The sequence below is a fragment of the Lissotriton vulgaris genome, chromosome 8 (genome assembly GCF_964263255.1).
Source record: "Lissotriton vulgaris chromosome 8, aLisVul1.2, whole genome shotgun sequence".
Classification (NCBI taxonomy): domain Eukaryota; kingdom Metazoa; phylum Chordata; class Amphibia; order Caudata; family Salamandridae; genus Lissotriton; species Lissotriton vulgaris.
This window is the reverse complement of record NC_141696.1, coordinates 850,574,380-850,592,885: the sequence shown is the minus strand read 5'-3', so window position 1 is coordinate 850,592,885 and position 18,506 is coordinate 850,574,380. Positions and strand designations below refer to the sequence as shown.

Here is an 18,506-nt window from a genome sequence, read left to right as displayed (position 1 = left end):
CTTGCCATGCCCCACTGCTCTTACCTGAACCAGCAGCACCTGGTTATCAGGTATAGTGTTCATGGGGAAGCCGCACCCTGTCATAGCCCCCCCCTGTGTTAAAAGATGGGATGACCGCTCACATGCTTACTTTGGGCACAGCAGGTAAGTAGCAGCTAGCTGCATCAACGCTGGTATGGGCCTGGTATGGAGAAGTCAGTCAGCTCTTGTAGGGTCGATGGAGGTGCCAACCACAGTTCAGAGTTAGAGGCAGGCCACCTGCATATGGTAAAGCACCATTATGGCTAGAGAAGCCTGCACTATGGGAGTGCTGTGGCCCAAAATATCGCTTTGCATGGTGGGTCGTTCAGGGGTGCAGTGAGTGTAGGGACGTTCATGTCAGGCATTATGGGGGAGGAGGGACAATGGAACACTCTAGCCCTGCGCCAGAATATCACCTCATCTTGCAGTCTTTGTGGCATAGTCCTCGCAGCTTCTGGCAGCTTGGCCCGGCTTGCATTATGATTATGCCGCCTTTGATGTCACCTTGGCCTGCTCAAGTTGCCCTTGCCATATCATGGGCCGGCCTGATCCCAAAGTTTGGACCACCAGGTCTCCACTGCTGGTTGGACCCCAAAATCAGTGGAACCTCTCCAGAATGGCCAGGGCAAGTGTCTCTGTCACAACACTCAGAGGCTCTGGGTCGTCCTTTCTTGAGACAGGTGCCATGGGCCTGGACAGTTGTGCGTGTCAGCGGTGTGGCATGAAGAGCTCTAACGGCGGCTCCTAGTGTGCGGTGACAGCGTCTCCCTGCAGCCGCAAGCTCCCGGCGGTAAGCCACCCCACCCCACAATCAGGACCGATCCTGTTTGAGCACTCCTTGATGTCAGTTAATGCTCCCCAGACACAGGAATTGGTCGGGGAGCTTCAGGAGGGCTGAGACAGGATCCCGCTTATGAACTGGCAATATAGTTAGATGTCCAGGAGCTCAGCCATTATGCTACCGCCATCTTCAGCCATTAGCCACGCCCCCCATTTTTAAAGGCTACTTTATGTTTCTTACTCTACGTTTCTTTTCTCTTCTACCACCTCTATCTACATCTATCAACACAAACTGAATATTGTATCTTTTAATGTAAAAATCTCCGGCATCCAGTCAAATGGCATAAAAATCAATGCTGATTTATGTTTTCTCCAAGAAAGTCATATTCATGATCAGACATTACATTCTATTTCTAATGGATAGATGGGCAACATTGTATCATCATCAGCTATTGGAGATGACAAATTTCATGCATAATTGTTGAATCACCATAATGACTCAGATGGCAGATTTATTTATGCCCAAATTAAAATGGATGAACATATTCTTAATCTAGTTAACATATATGCTCGAACACTAGATGACCCTTCCTTCTGGAAAAAATATCACTACAGAAATTGTTAAACTGGATACTAACCCTCTAATGATTGGGGGAGACTGAATCTGATTCCTGATACACTGTTAGATTGATCCGCTATTTTCAAATTTAGACCCAATAATTCTTCTCACTTGTTGAAGTTTATATTTATCTATTCCTAAATTGGTTGAATTTTCGAGAGTAGCGCATTCTGCTACTAAGGGATTTACTTTTTATTCAAATGCACATTCTACTTTTTCTAGGATTGACCACCTCTTGACATTTCTGTAGTATGATTATGCATTCAACCATTGAGGCTATTACACTTTCTGACCATGCTTTAATCTCCTTTTCCTTGATACTAAATAAAAATTGTTCTCATAAAGCTCGATGGAGAATGAACTCTGACATTGTTTTTATCCAACTAATTCTTCCAAACTTTCCACTGCTATTACAACAACTTTTTACACAATAACCGTGATGATACCACTAAAATGATTAACTTGGATGTACCAATGCGAGGTGTCACAATATCCCTTATGACTCATGAAAACAACTGTTTAATGCTAACCTCTCTAGAGTAGAAAAACAATTGATTTAGAAAGACTTTTAATCTCTTCATGTGATGATCAATATAAAACGAAGCATCCAAAATTACGATATGAATATAATACTCTACTAACTAAAAGGGCAGGTTTGGTCATCTCTAAAGTAAAGATCAAATTACCACTTTAACTCAAATAAATCTGGATGACTCTTAGTCAACTATTTACGTATTAAAAAAGATATGACTCAAGTACAAGCTATTAAGAAACCTGATGGAGTTTTGCTACTTAAAACAGAAGAGAAAGCACAAGAATTCTTATGATTCTACTCTTTCCTTTATAAGAAGTCTGCAGATAACCCTATTAATATTCTGAAACTTTTCGACAAGGTTGCCATTTATCTCAGATTTCGACTGCTGATAGAACCAAATTAGAAAATCCAATTGACATTCAAGAAATCCATTTAACAATCAATAATTTCAAACACAACTCACCCCTATTCTCCTTTGATTGTTTACTAAATTCCAGGTAACCTCTACAGCAGATGGCTCTTTTAACCCCTTGGCCGCGGCGGTAATTCCGCCGCGGCACTGGGGAGAGGGGGTCCACGCGGCGCTGCCATGCTCGTGATGGAACCACTCCGTCACGAGCTACGGGCGCACTGTGCTTGTAACGGAGTGGTTCTGTCATGGCCCGCCCGCTTAATAGAACGCGCGGCGCAGGAGCGGAATTGCGGCAGCGTGTGTGGGGCGGCGCGCCGTGACGGAACCACTCCGTCACCAGCACAGCGCGCCCGTGGCTAGTGACGGAGTGGGTCCGTCACCAGCACACAAGGGGTTAAAGAAGCTGTTATTATTGTTCTTCTGAAACCAGACAAGGACCCTACTCTGGCTTCCAATTATCGTCCTATCTTTCTCATTACCCAGGATTGCGCCAAAATACTAGTAACCAGAATAACACCTTTATTGAATTCTATTATGCAACCAGACCAAACAGGTTTTATGACTAGAAGACTTGCTGCACATATCACCCCACTTTTGTGTCATATCATATCTTCGGCTGATAAAATCCAATGTCCAGGGGGTATATTAACATTCTTTTTTGGGAGTTTTATATTGTGCAAACTCAACCCGAAGGTATCAGAGTGCTTTACATGAGCACCAGTTGCATTACAAATGGACACATTCATTTTTTTTAGGCACAGGGAGATTAAGTGATTTGCCCAGAAGCACAGGATACTTGACCCCTCAGCTAGCCTCAAACCTGGTTCCCAGCTTCAATGTCAGCTGCTCTAGCTGTTAAGCCACATCCACTCCCCATTAGATGCTGAAAAAGCATTTGATGAAGTCAATTCTCCATTCCTGTTTCGCACATTAGAAGTTTTTAATTTCGTTCCCAATTTTATAAGGTTAAAACATTATATAGCCCCCATCTGCTACAATTCATATCAATAGTTCCTTTTCCTCTACTTTTAATCGACATAGAAGGACGAGACTAGATTGTCCATAATCCCCCTTTTGTTTTTAATTGCCATTGACCATCTCTTATGCTCTTTCCGGAATAATACAGACTATACTGGAATTGTTTCAGAGAATACTATTGTCAAAGTTTCAGCATATGCTGACAATGTGTTATTATACGCCAATGATCCAGCTACATTAGTTGCTATTATATTACATGTTATTCATCAATACGCTACTATTTCTAGTTATTCTCTAAACATGAAAAAATCAGAAATCTTTCCACTAAATATATGATGCACTCCCACTATGATAGGAGATACACACATTCTATGGAACTCTACCAAAATACATAAGTATTACGTTTTCTCATTCTATCAAACGTACAACTGAAATCAAGTGTTCCAAGATGCTTACCAACCCAAAAAAATCTTAATAAATGGTCAACACATCTCTTCAATAGGTGGGGATGTATTGAAGCAAATTAAATGGTTATTACTCCCTAAATTCAATCCACATTATCTATGTTACCAATTTATTTTCCCTCCACTTTCTTACTAAAGTACACAAATTATTTTAGAAGTTCATCTGGAATAACAAACCTGCTCTCATTGACGTTAAATAATACAAGTTCCTAAAAAAGATGGTTAGGTTGGATTACCTGATCTCTAAAAATATCATTATGCCTTCCTAATTTGCCAAAGCTTGTTATGGTTTCAAGTTATTGACCCTATATACGCTCTTAAATGGTGCTTATTAGAAAACAGGGCCTCATTTACAAGGTTTTGGTGCAGAGCAGCGCAGCACAGCACAGCAAGAAAATTTGTGGCGCTGCCCTGTGTCAAAAGAAAAGGGCAGAAATGCACTGTATCTATGAAACCCAGCACATTCCTGTCCATTTCCCCCGCGCTGGCGCACAATGTGGTGCTGTGCGCAAGAGCAGGCACCCTTGCGCCATGGTGCAAAGGTGTGTGTGTTGAAGGGGTGATTGTTTTTGGGCAGGACGGGACATCTTCCTGCACAAAAACAATCACATGTTTTCCTCTTCCTATGTGTGCTGCAGAATGCAGCACACATAGAAATAGGAAGAAAAATGGAGAAATGTGGATATTTCTCCTCGTTGCGCCTCCCCAACTCCACCCTTGAGGACGCATTAAAATCTGATGCTTTCCCAGGTTTACAATTCATCATAAACCTGGGAATGCTTCAGATTCCATGAGTGTTGCTTGTAAATACCCACCGCAATACCCATGGAACTCCCCTTTCACATAGTCTTCTGCTTGAAAGGGGCACTTATTTATATGTCCATAAAAAGCCATGCAAAGTAGCTTTGTGTGACCTGGCAAATATGCTGTGGCACATTGTGCCACCGGAGCATCAAAAAAGTGGGGCTCGGGTGGTGCAAAAGTGCCACTAGAAGCCTTGTAAATTAGGCCCACAATCTTTTAAAACCCTTTCCTTTTCCTGCCTTCTTAACCTTGGCAATCACTAAGGTCAGTAAAATCTCACCCAACCTGCATGCCTCTAAACGTGCACTACCATAATTTGATTACTAATTTCATAATAATATCAGAGAGTTTACAACATATACTTTATGATTGTCCTCCTATTTTTAGTTTCTGGACAGAAGAATGGAATATTATTGTAGAGTTTTCAACTTCAAGTTCCTTATAATTTAATAAACGTATTTATAAATCTCATGCTTTTAAAGCTCTTGCTGACTGGAAGCTTTTCAATTTCCTTTTATCTTCTGCAGTTAAATCGATCACTTAAAATTGGGAAGATGCAAGTTTATTATCTATTAATGCTTGTTGGGACTTGATAAATGTTCTCAGACATGGTCACTATTCACTATTATGTGCTCGTAAGGATTCTTCTTTGCTTGCCTCTACTACTCTGCTTACTCCAAACTCCTATATTAGTAGCTCTAATGTATTATATTGCCTACAAAAACATTAATATACTAATGTGATAATGTAAGTTATGGTTCTCATTCTTAAGTATTTCTCTGATTTTTGCTCCTTACAGGTATGGTACTACTTTTGTATGTTCTTCAATATTTGTTCTGATAAAAGTCAATTGAAAACTTTTGCACAAAAAATTATTAAATGGCTTCTTTACTTTGCACAGGTTACTTTCTTTCAAAATTCTTAATATTTATCACCTACCTCCCAACTCATGGGTCAATTCCGATGTCGGTCAGAAGGGCTTCGAATTATATTCAGGTTTGCCGAATCCGATCCGGAGCCCTTCTTTCCAACCAACTTGTTCCCAGTTGTAAATGACCAAGTACGATGCCTGGAAACTGTTAGGGCTGACCGAATCGGTTCGGAAATGCATTGGAACAGGTCAAGCCTTTCCGGAGCCGATTCGTACAGCTCTATGGACTTGGATTCTGAATGAGCAAGTACGATGACTGATTCAGGCCGCCTTTCTGAATTGGTATTCCCGGAATGAAACAGCTACCGGAATCGGTATTCGAGGGCCCGTAGCAGGCCCCCTTTCTTCAATGGGAGCCTGTGTTCACATTCAGAACACAGGCTACTATTGAAGTCATTGGGAGTCCGACCAGATTGATCCAGGTGCATTCTGATGCATCGTACTTGTCTGGTCAGAATCCCCTGATCCGAGTCGTACGGAATGCATTCCGGAACCGATTCGGTCGGCAAGCCTTCCGAACAAGATCAGATTCAGGCCCTTATTCTTTTATCTTTTACATAACAGTATGTCTGAAACTGTTTTCATTTCCCATTTCTCTTTTACTTTTTTCAATCAATTTGTATCTTTTATTTAATTTTCGTTTTGTTCTTTTAACCACTTCATTGAATAACGTTGTTTTTCTAAGCAAATTTTTCCAACTATATACCTATTACCTTTGTAACAACATGGTCTCTGTTTCTCAAAGAAATTAATAATTCTATTGTCTGAGATTAATTACCTCAAATTGGTGTAGATTACCTAATTTGGGGAATACACAAAAAGTCTCCAGGGTACATGAACAAAGCAAGCAACAGTCTTGGGCTTGTGGGATTGTACACAGTCCAGAATAGAACATGGGAATAAACATCATATTAGTGTAACAGCACTTTTTAGATATTAGGCTTCTTGTAGTGAACCCCATTCCCTACACCCTACCAATGTTGAGGATCTCCTGTTCCCCATTCTACCCTGGACGAGGCTTTTATCCTGCCCTCATCAGCACCACAGTCAGATACCCACAGAATTCCTGTCCTGTGAGCAGATCTGTTCACATGAGTAAATCCTCTTATGAGTGCAAAACAAAAGTTATAGAATCCAAAATGTGGTTTTTTGCTTCTAAAACATGGCTATTTGCATGTGTGAGACATGCCTACATGCATAAATAGTTTTTTTAGATAATCTCTATTTATTTCCCTACATATGTATATGTATTGAATAATAGAAAATGAGGTGCCTAGCATTATTTCCACAACGTTTTATTAAAGTTGGTTCTTGGACTGAAAGGCTGGCTCTAACTTGTGGCATAGCCTCAAATTGGTTATGCCTTACATAACTGCATTTGATGCCTTTAAACTTTCATCTTTAACCTCAAATACCATTTAGGAAAGAACAGTGCATTCTCAGATCTTCGAAACCAGTTGGTATGTACCCTTGGGCATAAAATAAGTCTGTATTGGCTTCTAGGGTGCTGAGGCCCTAGCCTGCTTGTTACACACCTTGGACCTGTTTCACAATCATTGGTGCATGAGTAGGTCTGACCTACTTTTGTGGTACCCATAGCTTACTCATGAATGTAAAGAGTAAGCTAGAAGTACTCCTGGCTTACACCTGGATTTCAGGAGCAATACAAAATTAAGACACAGCACCAGTGGCACACCTTACTGCAAACTTTGTAACCAAGATAGAATTTTCCGATCAAAGGTATTACGGTAATTTTGATTCTACACTTCAGTTTTGAAATACGACCTACTGAATATTGTCTAGCCCAATATAGCCTGAAGCACTTACATTCTCTCAAGGCCCTTTCGTGAATTCTCTTTTACGGACTTTTTGTCCATATATTGATCAAGAAACCTTTATTCAAAAATTACGTTGAATGGTCTGAGAGCTGATGTTTAATCAAGTGATTTCTGCTGTAACTTGAGTATTTCTCAAATAATAATGGAGTGCTCAATATTTAGCATCTTATTTATCCAGTATGTTGATTATAATTAAAAAGATATAATGGCTTGTTACCAATCCTCAAGCTAATGTGATCACTATTATTATAAATGTCTGTGATTAAATATAATCAATACATGTTCAAACAAAATGTATGACTATTGCAGTGATTCAGCGTTGACCTGGACATGACTCAAAAACCCTTAACAAATTAGAATAAATATTAAAATATTTAGGGCCCGATGTAGGAGCCCTAATACTGGTTGGAAACGGCCGATTTCGGCCGTTTCTGACTAGTATTAGGGGTTTCTAATGTAGGAGCATGCTTTACAGAATCGGTATTTTACCGAATCTGTATTTATTACCGATTCTGTAAAAGCACATGTAGGTAGCACATCTTTGAGTGCCGCATGCCTTTCAGATTCGGTATTTTACCACCCAATCCAATTGGGTGGTAAAATACCGAATCCAGGTGTGCATGCACATCTGTGCATGCACACCTGTGCAATGTGACACACAAACATGCCCTTAGGGCATGTATGTGTGCCACATGGCACACAAGTCCGGAATTGGGTTGCCAGAGGGTGTCAAAGTGACACCCCCTGCACCCTTGTAAAAATCGGAATTTACCGAATCAGTAAATACCGATTCGGTATTCACCATTGATTCCTATGGGCTTCAAGGCCCATAGGAATCAATGGGGGATACCGATTCTGTATTTACCGAATTGGTAAATACCGAATCTGTAAGATTCGGTATTTACCGATTCTGAAATACCTACATGTACCCCCTTCTATTTTACCACTTCTTAAATACCGAATCGGTAAAATTCGGTATTTTAGAAGTGGTAAAATAGAATTACCTACATCTAGCCCATAAAGCCTACTGGAATATTCTTCATTGTAAACAGACTAGAACTGCAAAGCAAAATTGCGTCAGTGAAGGACGAGGACCAGGTCGCTCCTGCCCGAAAAAGCTCTGTGGAGGTCAATTAAGCAAGAAAAGGAATTGTTTGTCCGACAATGATATTCAGCCCTTACCTGCGCTCGCGGATCGGACGTCGTGTGCCGGGAACTATTCCTCGTTCGAGGCTGGGATTGAGGACACCGGCTGACTGATCTGTCTACGTTGGGTGCCTCCAGATGCTACTCACACGGCTCCAACGTTCCGTGCTACAGTGTTGCAGGGGAGGCGGCAGTAAACCCAAAATAGTCAGGAATCCTACCAGAACGCTGGATCATAAGGGGGGCTTCCTTCCTCCTCCTCCTCGTCCTCCTCCTCCTCTTCCTCTTCCTGGGAAAACAAAATCAAGTAGGGGCTGTGGATGAAACAGGGCATAAGGCTGTTTGCACTGAGAGTGGCACCAGGACCCGACCAGGAAAGACTGGGATACATGGTCAATCTTTGATCCCTACTCTGTTTTCGGGCAGTAGCAGAACAACAGCAGTGGATCCCAATCTGACTTAGGGGAAAGGAGGTGCCATAACCAGCGGACAGATCAAGGAAAGATATGGGGGAAGCAAATGCTCCCCCGGGAGACCTATAGGACTTGGGGAGTACTGATTGTTCCAGCTCTGCGCAGAAGGAGGCAGCAAGCCCCACTGATGGCTCTAAAATTAACTCTGTTAATGGTGGTGAGGGTTCGATAGAGATAGCACCTGGAGATAGCCATGGATTTAGGTGAAACCGCTAGTAGAGATGGCTCCAACAAGGCGTAAAAAAATGAAGATCAGGATTGAGATGATCACTACCAGACACAAGTGCCCAGGGGATTGAAACAATAGTTACAGGTCTGGAGGAGGCACAAGAGAGGGGTAAGGTGGCAAATGAGCTATCACCATGCATAGCTAAGTCTCCTGATGCTGAGGATACATTTTTTTCATTAATGGATGAGTCAGACTTTTTGAATATTGGGGAATTGTCATTCTCCCTAACCGATGATCCAGTCTCAGATTTGTCCTCTAGTGCCATCCCAGAAGAATCTACCTTAGCTACACAGCACTAACGGTCAGAGAGAAGATCTCTGGGAAAGAAAAAGAAGGACAAGTAAGGGTGAGCAAGTGGAGAAACATTTAAACGCAGTAGTGAGGATGGACCCTCGGGCAAACTTTACTGGGACAATTCTGCTTCACAGCTAGCGTTCTCTGGGGGGAGCTTGAAAGATCTGCCAAAGATACCACATTGGGAACATCGGATACTCAACTGCAAACCCCCTCGGTTGAGGGATCTCTAGCAACAATTCTGCAAACCATAAGGCAAGTTCAAGATGAGTCCCGGAGCTCAAGTCGTTGAGCGAGGCTTTCTTCCAGGAAGCTGCATGGGACTGTGAAGAAAATTAATAAATCCTGCTCTGACATTGCTGGCAGATTGTCTATGGTGGAGGAATGCACTGAGCATTTAGAGTCCGATGTCTAGACACTAAAAGCACAAGAAGCTTCTGAGGCTGCAAAGATGGTCGATCTATTATGGAAATTGGAAGAATATGAGAACAGGCAGAGTCACAATAATTTGAGAGTCCTAGGGTGGAGGGCTCTGATTTACGTGCTTATATCATCTTTCTTTTCAAAGGCGCCTTCCTGGAGAAAACTAATTGGGTTCGGAATAAAGAGATTGAACTTGCCCATAGGTTTCCCTTAATGATGAAAAAATCTCGATCCAGTGATGCTGAACTTTCTGTTACAGCAAGAAAATATTTTACCAAGCCTGTCCCAACTCAAGGAAAATCTTCAGGGATGTGTTGTTCTTTGTAAAACCTCACTTCGCCCATGCCACAGTAGAAAGGCGAGGGCAGATGAGACAATTGTTTAATCCTTACCAGCAACGAGAAGAGGAAGTCTTTCTGCTAAATCCTGCTTGTCTAAAAGTGACTTACAAAGGACAAACACGAAGCTTTACTTCAGAAATCAGTGCCCAGGAATTTCTGAAAAAGATAGGGGGAGAGAGCACTGGTAATATATAGGTTAGTTAGAACAGTTTGTGATTCCTGCTCCTTATTTTACGGAGACATATGGCATAAATTGTTTTTTTCCCAGGGAATATTTAGCTCGATAGTTAGTTTAAGAGCTTTTTCTCATTGATTATCTTCTGATTTTCATCTTTTCTTTGTCTACCAAAAGGGGGGCATGGCTTAGGAGCGACCAGAGATGCATTCTTGCATAGGGGCTATCCTTCTGGCTCTCGCCCTGATTGCTTTGGTGGTGGTGGGGGAGGCGGGTGGGGGCTGTGGAAGGAGGACGTCAGGTGGAGGAAAGGAGGGGGGCTACATGGGAGGACATTTGGGAATATAAGAAACAATAAGAAAAGCACAGAAAGAGATAAAACCACCTAGGATGGGAAGAATATTATTTTCTGTTGTTGGCTAAATGTAAACTGATACTTGTATAGCGCACTACTCACCCGCAAGGGTCTCAAGGCGCTTGTACGAATACCGCTGTGGAACCTATCCTGGCCTTTCCCTGTGAGGCGTCCACTCCTGGGCACCCCCAAGGTGGAGCCCAGGCATCCTTAGCGTTGTGGGGGCCATTGTGGAGATTAAGCAAGCTATTGCCCAGAGTTGCAGAGTGGGACTCCATGATTGGAATAGGCACCAAGGCGAGAATTATCAGGTCCGTGGAATTTTGAGCCCAAGACCCGCCAAGGCGGGGAATTGAACCCTGGTCCGGGGCTAGACCTCTGCATCAGGGTCTGCCGCTCTAACCATTGATGAGACTATGAGATATGCAAGAAGGGCCATAGGAAACTGGATCAATGAATAAACTAAGAATCGCTGCAGTGAACATCGACAGACTTAATGATAAAAAGAAAAGAGCTAGGGTCACCTTGGAATTGCAAGCATTGGAGGTGGATATACTTTGTCTCCAAGAGACCCACATTAAGGGAGCACAGCTGTCATTATTAGGTACGCTAGGTTTTAAACTAATTGCTGGCACACGGCAAAGAACACAAACTTGTGGGGTGGCAGTTCTTGCCAAAGGAGATTTAGTTCATTTTTTTCACATATTAGTACGGCTAGTCGGGGGGATGGATGATTTTGGAATTTCAATCTAATAAGTGCATCTTTACACTGTGTTCTTTATATGAGCCAATTCTTGATGATGCTGGGCTTAACGACTGGTTAAACAACAAACTGGTGTCTTGGCCAGCTCCCATCATTTTATGTGGAGATCTTAACATCAATTTGGCCAACAATTGGTCTGCTGAGGAACCCTATAAATATTTGGTAGGACACCTAGGGTATTTTAGATGCTTAAAAATATGTGTAAAGACTACACCCTGATGGATGTTTGGCAGTGTAGGAAGCCAACTGAACATGGTTTTACATTTTTCTCATCACCCAATCAATCACATGCACGTCAGAACTTCTTTTTTGTTTCACATGCTATAATTCAAGATTGTAATATAGAACTCTTCTCCCGGGTCATGATTGACCACAATCTGTTAGTCTTGGTACTTATGGAGGGGGTGTCTTGCAAAAGTGGTAGTCAATGGAGTTTTGAGGTGGCCCTACTGGTAAATAATGAATATGTGACTCTCATGAAAAATTGGATTCCGAGGTCCTTAGTGAAAATTTGGTGGCATCTCCCTGAAAATAGTGTGGAATACATTAAAAGCGGGGATTGGGGGAAACTCTCCAATTCTCGCTAACTAGGGTAAAGAAGGAGAAACAAAAGCTGCAAGAATTATATGCCCTATTAGCCCAGGAAGAAAGAAAATTAATAATGGTTACACTACAGGGGGGATTGTCAGGAAGCACATATTGGAGTCATGAGGGCTAAAGCAAGCATACATTATATTGCAATTAAAAAAACAGCAGCAAAATCTTTAGTTTGCAGTGAGCAAGTGTATGAACTGGTGAACAAATGGGGTGCACGCTAGCCATAAGGACTCGCCAAAAGAACAGCCAGAATGAAGTTAGCGAAACAAGGGACCCAGATCAGGGCATTGTTTCTGATCCTGCCGGGATAAGATCTGCATTTGAAAGATTCTACCAGAGATTGCACTTGGAGACTGGGGTGGGGGATCTGAAGGACATTTCCAATTAATTAGATTCTAGCTCAATCATGAAATTTGATGATGATGATCAGGCAGGGTTGGAGGGGACTCCCCCGTGGGAAGAGATTCTGACAGCTATCTCCTCATTGGCGACTGGGAAGGCGGCTGGGAAAGATGGGATTCCAATGGAATTCTATAATATATTTGCATCAGAGCTTAGGGATTGCTTTGTGGAACTGTTCAAACATATATTTGAAGGCAATGAACCTCCCCCTTCTTGGTCCAAAGTGAAGATTGTGGTGTTCCCCCCAAAAAAAAATCTGTGAGAGAGCTTGGATCTTATAGGTTGATTACACTTATTAATGGGGACACTAAAATGTATTCTAAAATTCTAGCCTCTCGTTTGGCCCTTGTCGTTAGCAAAGTAGTGAGTGGACGGCAACATGGGTTCATACCCAGGAAAAGTACCACAGATCACATCAGGCAGGTAATAATGTTATTCAATGCTGCTCAGATAGCAGGAGACCCTATGGCCTTAATTTTATTAGACTCCGAGGAGGCTTTTGACAGGGTCTCCTGGAGCTACTTGTGGAAAATGCTTGCACAAATCAACATAGGGCCTGAATTTAGGCAAGCACTTAAGGCGCTTTATTATAAACCGGAGGCTAGGGTGTTTGTAGCTGGGGAACTCTCAGAGTCATTCTTAATTTTAAGAGGGATGAGGCAAGGCTGCCCCTGTTCCCCTTTGCTTTTTTCCCTATACATCGATCCATTCGTTCGCAGACAAGAAGCTAACATAAGGATTGTCCCAATGAATACAGTGGATGGTACACTAAAACACTTGCCTACGCGGACAACATCGCAGTGGTTACACCTGAGCCAAAGACTGCAATGCTGGAAATGGAGAAAGAAGCGAGGAAATTTGGACATATTTCAGGTTATTTGTTAAATAAGGACAAAACGGTAATCTTGGTTAACAGTATGCTGTCTTGGCAGGACCCACAAGGGGAAGTAAAGGGGATATATCTGGGAGTCACTATCAGGCCTTACGTGGATTCTATTATCGGGGATAATTTTGAGCCTTTAATCAAAAAATCCAAGAAAGATCTGCAGAGACTCAATAACCTACACCTTTTCCTGGCAGGACGATATAGTGTCAATAAAATTATTTTTTTCCCTAAGATTCTTTATTTTTTCAGAGTGATCCTATTAGGAATAGGTAATTTATGGTTTAAGAAGCTAAATGAAATAATTTCACAATTCGTATAGACCTATTCTAAACCCCGGTGAGGCATGAAATTCTTGACACTCCCTTAGGACAGGGGAGGGTGGGGGCTCCCTATCCTAAAACTGTATTACTGGCCCACAGTGCTACAAAATCTTGGCCCTTTACTACAAGAGAAAAGTCCATCGCTTGCAGGTACTGTTTATTTCCCTTCCCCATTTGAGTTACTGATAGGTGAAGGGGCATGGGGGAATTCATGGAGGCAAATTGATTTGAGCTATTTCAAAAGCGTTCATTTTAAGACCTAGAGGAACGCATTTGAGATTTGGTTTTCTGTGCGCAAACTGCTGGGTTTAGGTTGACGTATCTTCTACACCCCCCTGAGGGATAATCTAAATCTTCCAGGAATTTATATACAGGAAGGTGGGTTAATAATGGTTTAAACAAGATGGGTCTATTTTTCTCCTATAGGGCAATAAACACATTTCATGAAATCAGAGAAGAATTTGGGCTTACACATAAGGATTTTTGAAAAGTTTTACAAGTAAGGGATTTCCTTCTCCATGAAACTGGTGGGGCTGTAGGGTTTCAACATTGTAAATTGGTTGATGCTTTGGTAGCTGAGCACAAGCCATCAACAGGATTTATAGACTCCTTTCTTAATAACTACATGAGGGATGATTTAGATAAGCACTCGTGGAGATGGCAAGAACAACCGAACATCTCAGATGCCTCTTTTCAGGCATATTTTGCTGCTGCTCAGACATCATTTATTTCAGCTGACTTACGTGTTCAAAATTACAAAGCGTGTTTTAATTTATATTACGCTCCTAGTAAGATTATTAAATGGGGGGACGGTGAAGACACCCGTTGCCCTAGATGCCATTTTAGGGGTGCTGATATTGTGCATATTTTTACTACCTGTCCGACCCTATCAACTATCAAATCTCAGATTGCTGATTTCCTGCCAAATAAACTAAATATTCCGGTAAATCTATCCCCTGCTGTGATCCTCTTAGGAGTGTCTGAATTCAAGAGACCAACAAGAGGTAGAGAGCTGATTTTTATTGTTATGGCTGTTTTTCGTCTATATATTGCTTCTGCCTGGCTAGATAGAAGCCCACCTTTGTTTCAACAGGGGCTAGCAAGGGTGCTAGCTGTCTGTAATTTAGAAAAGGCAACTTTCCTAAGGAAGGGGATTCGCAATAAAAGAAAGGGATTGAGGAGGTAGGGTCCGTTATTAGAACGGGTCGATAATAGGAGTTGCTGAGGCATGATACACTTTAAGCTTGAGTTTACATAAGCAGTTTGGCACTTTACTGGCAGCTGGCAGCATGTAGCGTTGGTTGCTTTTTGCTTGTCTTTTCTGTTTTTATTCTCTTTAGCATTGATCTAGCTGGGGTATGGCAACTGTGATTAAATTCTCTGGTATCTCACTGTGTAGTGGGGGTGACTTGGTGGGTGTTTTTACTGGGGGTGCCCTGAATATGGTGGTCTTATTCTGCCCCATTATGCATTCATTTTATGGTAAATGATTAAAAGTCATCAAATTGTTATGTCCTTCGTGAAATGTGGTAGATATTCACTAAATCTATATTTTTTTGTTTTCTTACTTGGCTTGTTTTTTCTTTCTTTAATTCATGACAAAGTCATATCAGAAATATTTCAAAGTTTATATACTTAAATGGTACACAAAATATTATATGGTGAAATCCAAGTAATATATATTTTGTTCATGCTAGGTGGTGGAGTGCTCCTGGTGGAAACCATTTTGAACGAAGATAAAAGTGGACCTTTGACAGCCCAGTTGTATTCCTTGAATATGCTGGTACAAACAGAAGGCAAAGAGAGGACCGCGCTGGAGTACAATGAGCTTCTGGCCGCAGCTGGGTTTACGGACATTGAAGTTAGAACAACTGGAAAGATCTATGATGCAATATTAGGGAGAAAATGAAATATTCTCTTATTACTCTGTATCACTTTACCCTAGTGGGAGATCAGGCACTTTATCCTATATGTAATAATTTAAATATTAGATGTCATATCATTTATTATAGGTAAACTCCTCCCTATCCTATTGCTTACTGATTTATGAAATGTTGTTTAAATTTGACAATAATGATAAAGCGGTCCAACTAACAACCAAAAGTGGAAAACTAAACCTAATATTTCATACACTGAGATGATCATGTTGTGTCTCCTCATACTACCATCATATTTTGTAAACGTGTGACGTCATATGATATGAAGAAGTTTTCTAATGGGGTAATTGACATCCTGTGAAACTGAAGTAGGAAGATTGCAAATTTAATATATAACCGAGTTGCTTAGTAACCTAGAATTGATATATGAGTACAATTAGTGTACAAAAGTTACAGTTGCCACAAGTTTAATCTGTAAAAGAATTGGGCCTAAGTATGCATATAGCCGTGTAAGATTCCTTATTAGTTATGAAGGAACATGAGTGTTATTGCCGGCCATTCCCCTTCTACTCCCTCCTCCCAACTTCCTAATTTGTTAAACAATTTTTCCAGTGTGGCAAAGTGAACAAAGGACCCATGTCTGGTCATACCCATTACACTTATGGCATTGTACTAAGCAAAACAGAAATGTGTTGGGTGCAATACTTGCAAAACAATTCTTATCTCCATCTAGAGTAGCATTGTGGGTCTTGAATACATCCCAAGTGATCCTCAGCACCTGAGATGAATTGAAGCATTTCTTCCCACACTTTGTTGTTGGCAGTAATAGACATCATACGTGCAATGGGCATAACCCAGACATAGGTACTGTGCTTAATGTGGCACAGGACTCAAGCTATAATTCACTGATAATCCCCAAGTAGACTGACACCAATCTGGAGTTGCTTGTGTTCCTGTCTGGAAAGGCACCTGGTCTGGCAGTTTGGGCTAGACCTTTATTATGGAACAAGACTGATTAGTATAAGACTGTGATTGGTCTCTGTCTTGAGTGGTATAGTGGGCCAAAAGCAGTAGTGTGAAATGTGATCGCAAGTTCCTAAAATAAATTCAAGCATTCCTGTGTTTTTGTTTGTTGCTGTCATTAAGGATACTCAAGGAGAAAGAGAAAGCAGTGCCATAGTTCTTCCATATCCAACAGTGAAAGCCTGGCCCCCCTAAAGGAGTTCCCAGCTTCTGGCCAAACAGAAACCGAGGCTAGGAAAGTCATAAAAGAAGAAAAAACAAAGTTAAGAAAAGAAATTATATAGACATGTCTACGTGTTTCTGTCCAGCCAGAATCTGGCGTAACTATATGCAAGGACGTAGGAAAGGCTGTGGACGAATTCCTGCTATATTGCTCTTCGTATTTGAGAGGGGACTAGGGAGGATTAGTAGGAGGGATTCTGATTTCTTTAACTAGTTCATATTGTACCTAAATGAAGCAAACACACCTTACATGATATGTAATGTAAGGGGGGAAGGATGAAAAAGTGCTAACAATCTTCAATTGTTTGCTATTAAATTCTGTCATACAGTCACATACAGTTGAAGCAATATTGGGTTCTCTCGGCATGAGCAATCAATTTGACAGAGGAAAATAGTCGATCATTTTTGCTGTACAGCACACACATGTATAGCTTAGTTGAACTGATGCAGGAGTTCATTTGTGGACAGAATTCATAGATTTGTAGCACCACAGCTTGTAGTCCTCCACGGCTGCTAACATTTCTCACACTGCTCTCCCATATTTACAAATTTAATAGGAGCCAGGGTGTCGCGACCCAGCCCAATAGCCTGGTCCGACCACTTTCTTGTGAAACTTGATCTTATGCTCAAGGACCCCCTTTTTAAACCCTCACAGAAAGTTGTCCTGAAACGTCCCTGGAAAAAGTTAAAGCTTGTAGATTTTCACAGATTACTTGATGAAAATCCGCCTGGTCAGTTTACTGATGTAGATCATGGCTATGATCTATTTTGTGACTGGATCCCTCGGGCTCTTGATCTTCTGATTCCTGCTACTTGGAGTAAATGCCGTTCCTGAGAGCACAGCCCTTGGTACTATAGTAGCCTGCTGCCTTTGAAAAAAGCTTGTAAACAAGCGGATAGGTGCTGGAGTAAAACCTTCGAGGCTGAGAAGAAAGTATTGTATCTTTCTAAGGTTAAAATCTATCACAGAGCCATCTGTAGAGCCCATGCGGCCTACTACGCTCTAGAGTTTAAAACCTGCTCCAATCCCTCGAAGCTGATTTTTAAAGTTCTTAAAGATCTTACTACCAAGAGAGCCCCAGTAGCTGAAATCCGCTCCGTGGCTCATTATGAAGACTTAGCAACCTTCTTTCTTGAAAAGATACAGAGCATCTACCGATCCTTCCCCAGCTCTACCGAATTGAGTGAGACCGTGAGGCCTAGCTGTACTACTGATGTAGTTCTTTCGACCCTCCCTGACATGTTGTAATGGCTGGATTTCCTGTCTAGATGGGATCAGCCCCCAGGGGCCCCTGTGACCCAGCCAAAACGTACTCACCTTCCCTTCTTAGATCGTATTCACAATAAGTACCTATACAGATAAATATACAGATTGCACCTAAGAATGGGGAATGACAATATACATATATGGGGTTTTTTACAGTATCTTATTCACATCAGTTGGCCTCGCGGTCGCCCCGACCCAGACCGTTCTACCCTAGGGCAGATCTGACACACAATCCGGCGTGTCTACACACGGGCCTGCAGAACCCAATGCTCCCTTTTCCAAGCGTTCGCGATCCTGCGAAACATCCACGCCAGTATCCCTCCTGGCGCTC

General features: G+C 41.8%; 1 protein-coding gene across 1 annotated transcript in view; it reads left to right on the top strand.

Moving 5' to 3' along the window:
- ASMT (acetylserotonin O-methyltransferase) overlaps nucleotides 1-16,598 on the top strand; it is a 379,261-nt gene extending 362,663 nt beyond the window's left edge. The window contains exon 8 of the mRNA XM_086934772.1: nucleotides 15,484-16,598. Within this exon, the coding sequence (XP_086790898.1) occupies nucleotides 15,484-15,695 (212 nt within the window). The 3' untranslated portion in view covers nucleotides 15,696-16,598. The remainder of the gene's footprint in view (nucleotides 1-15,483) is intronic.
- The last annotated feature ends 1,908 nt before the right edge of the window (nucleotides 16,599-18,506 follow it).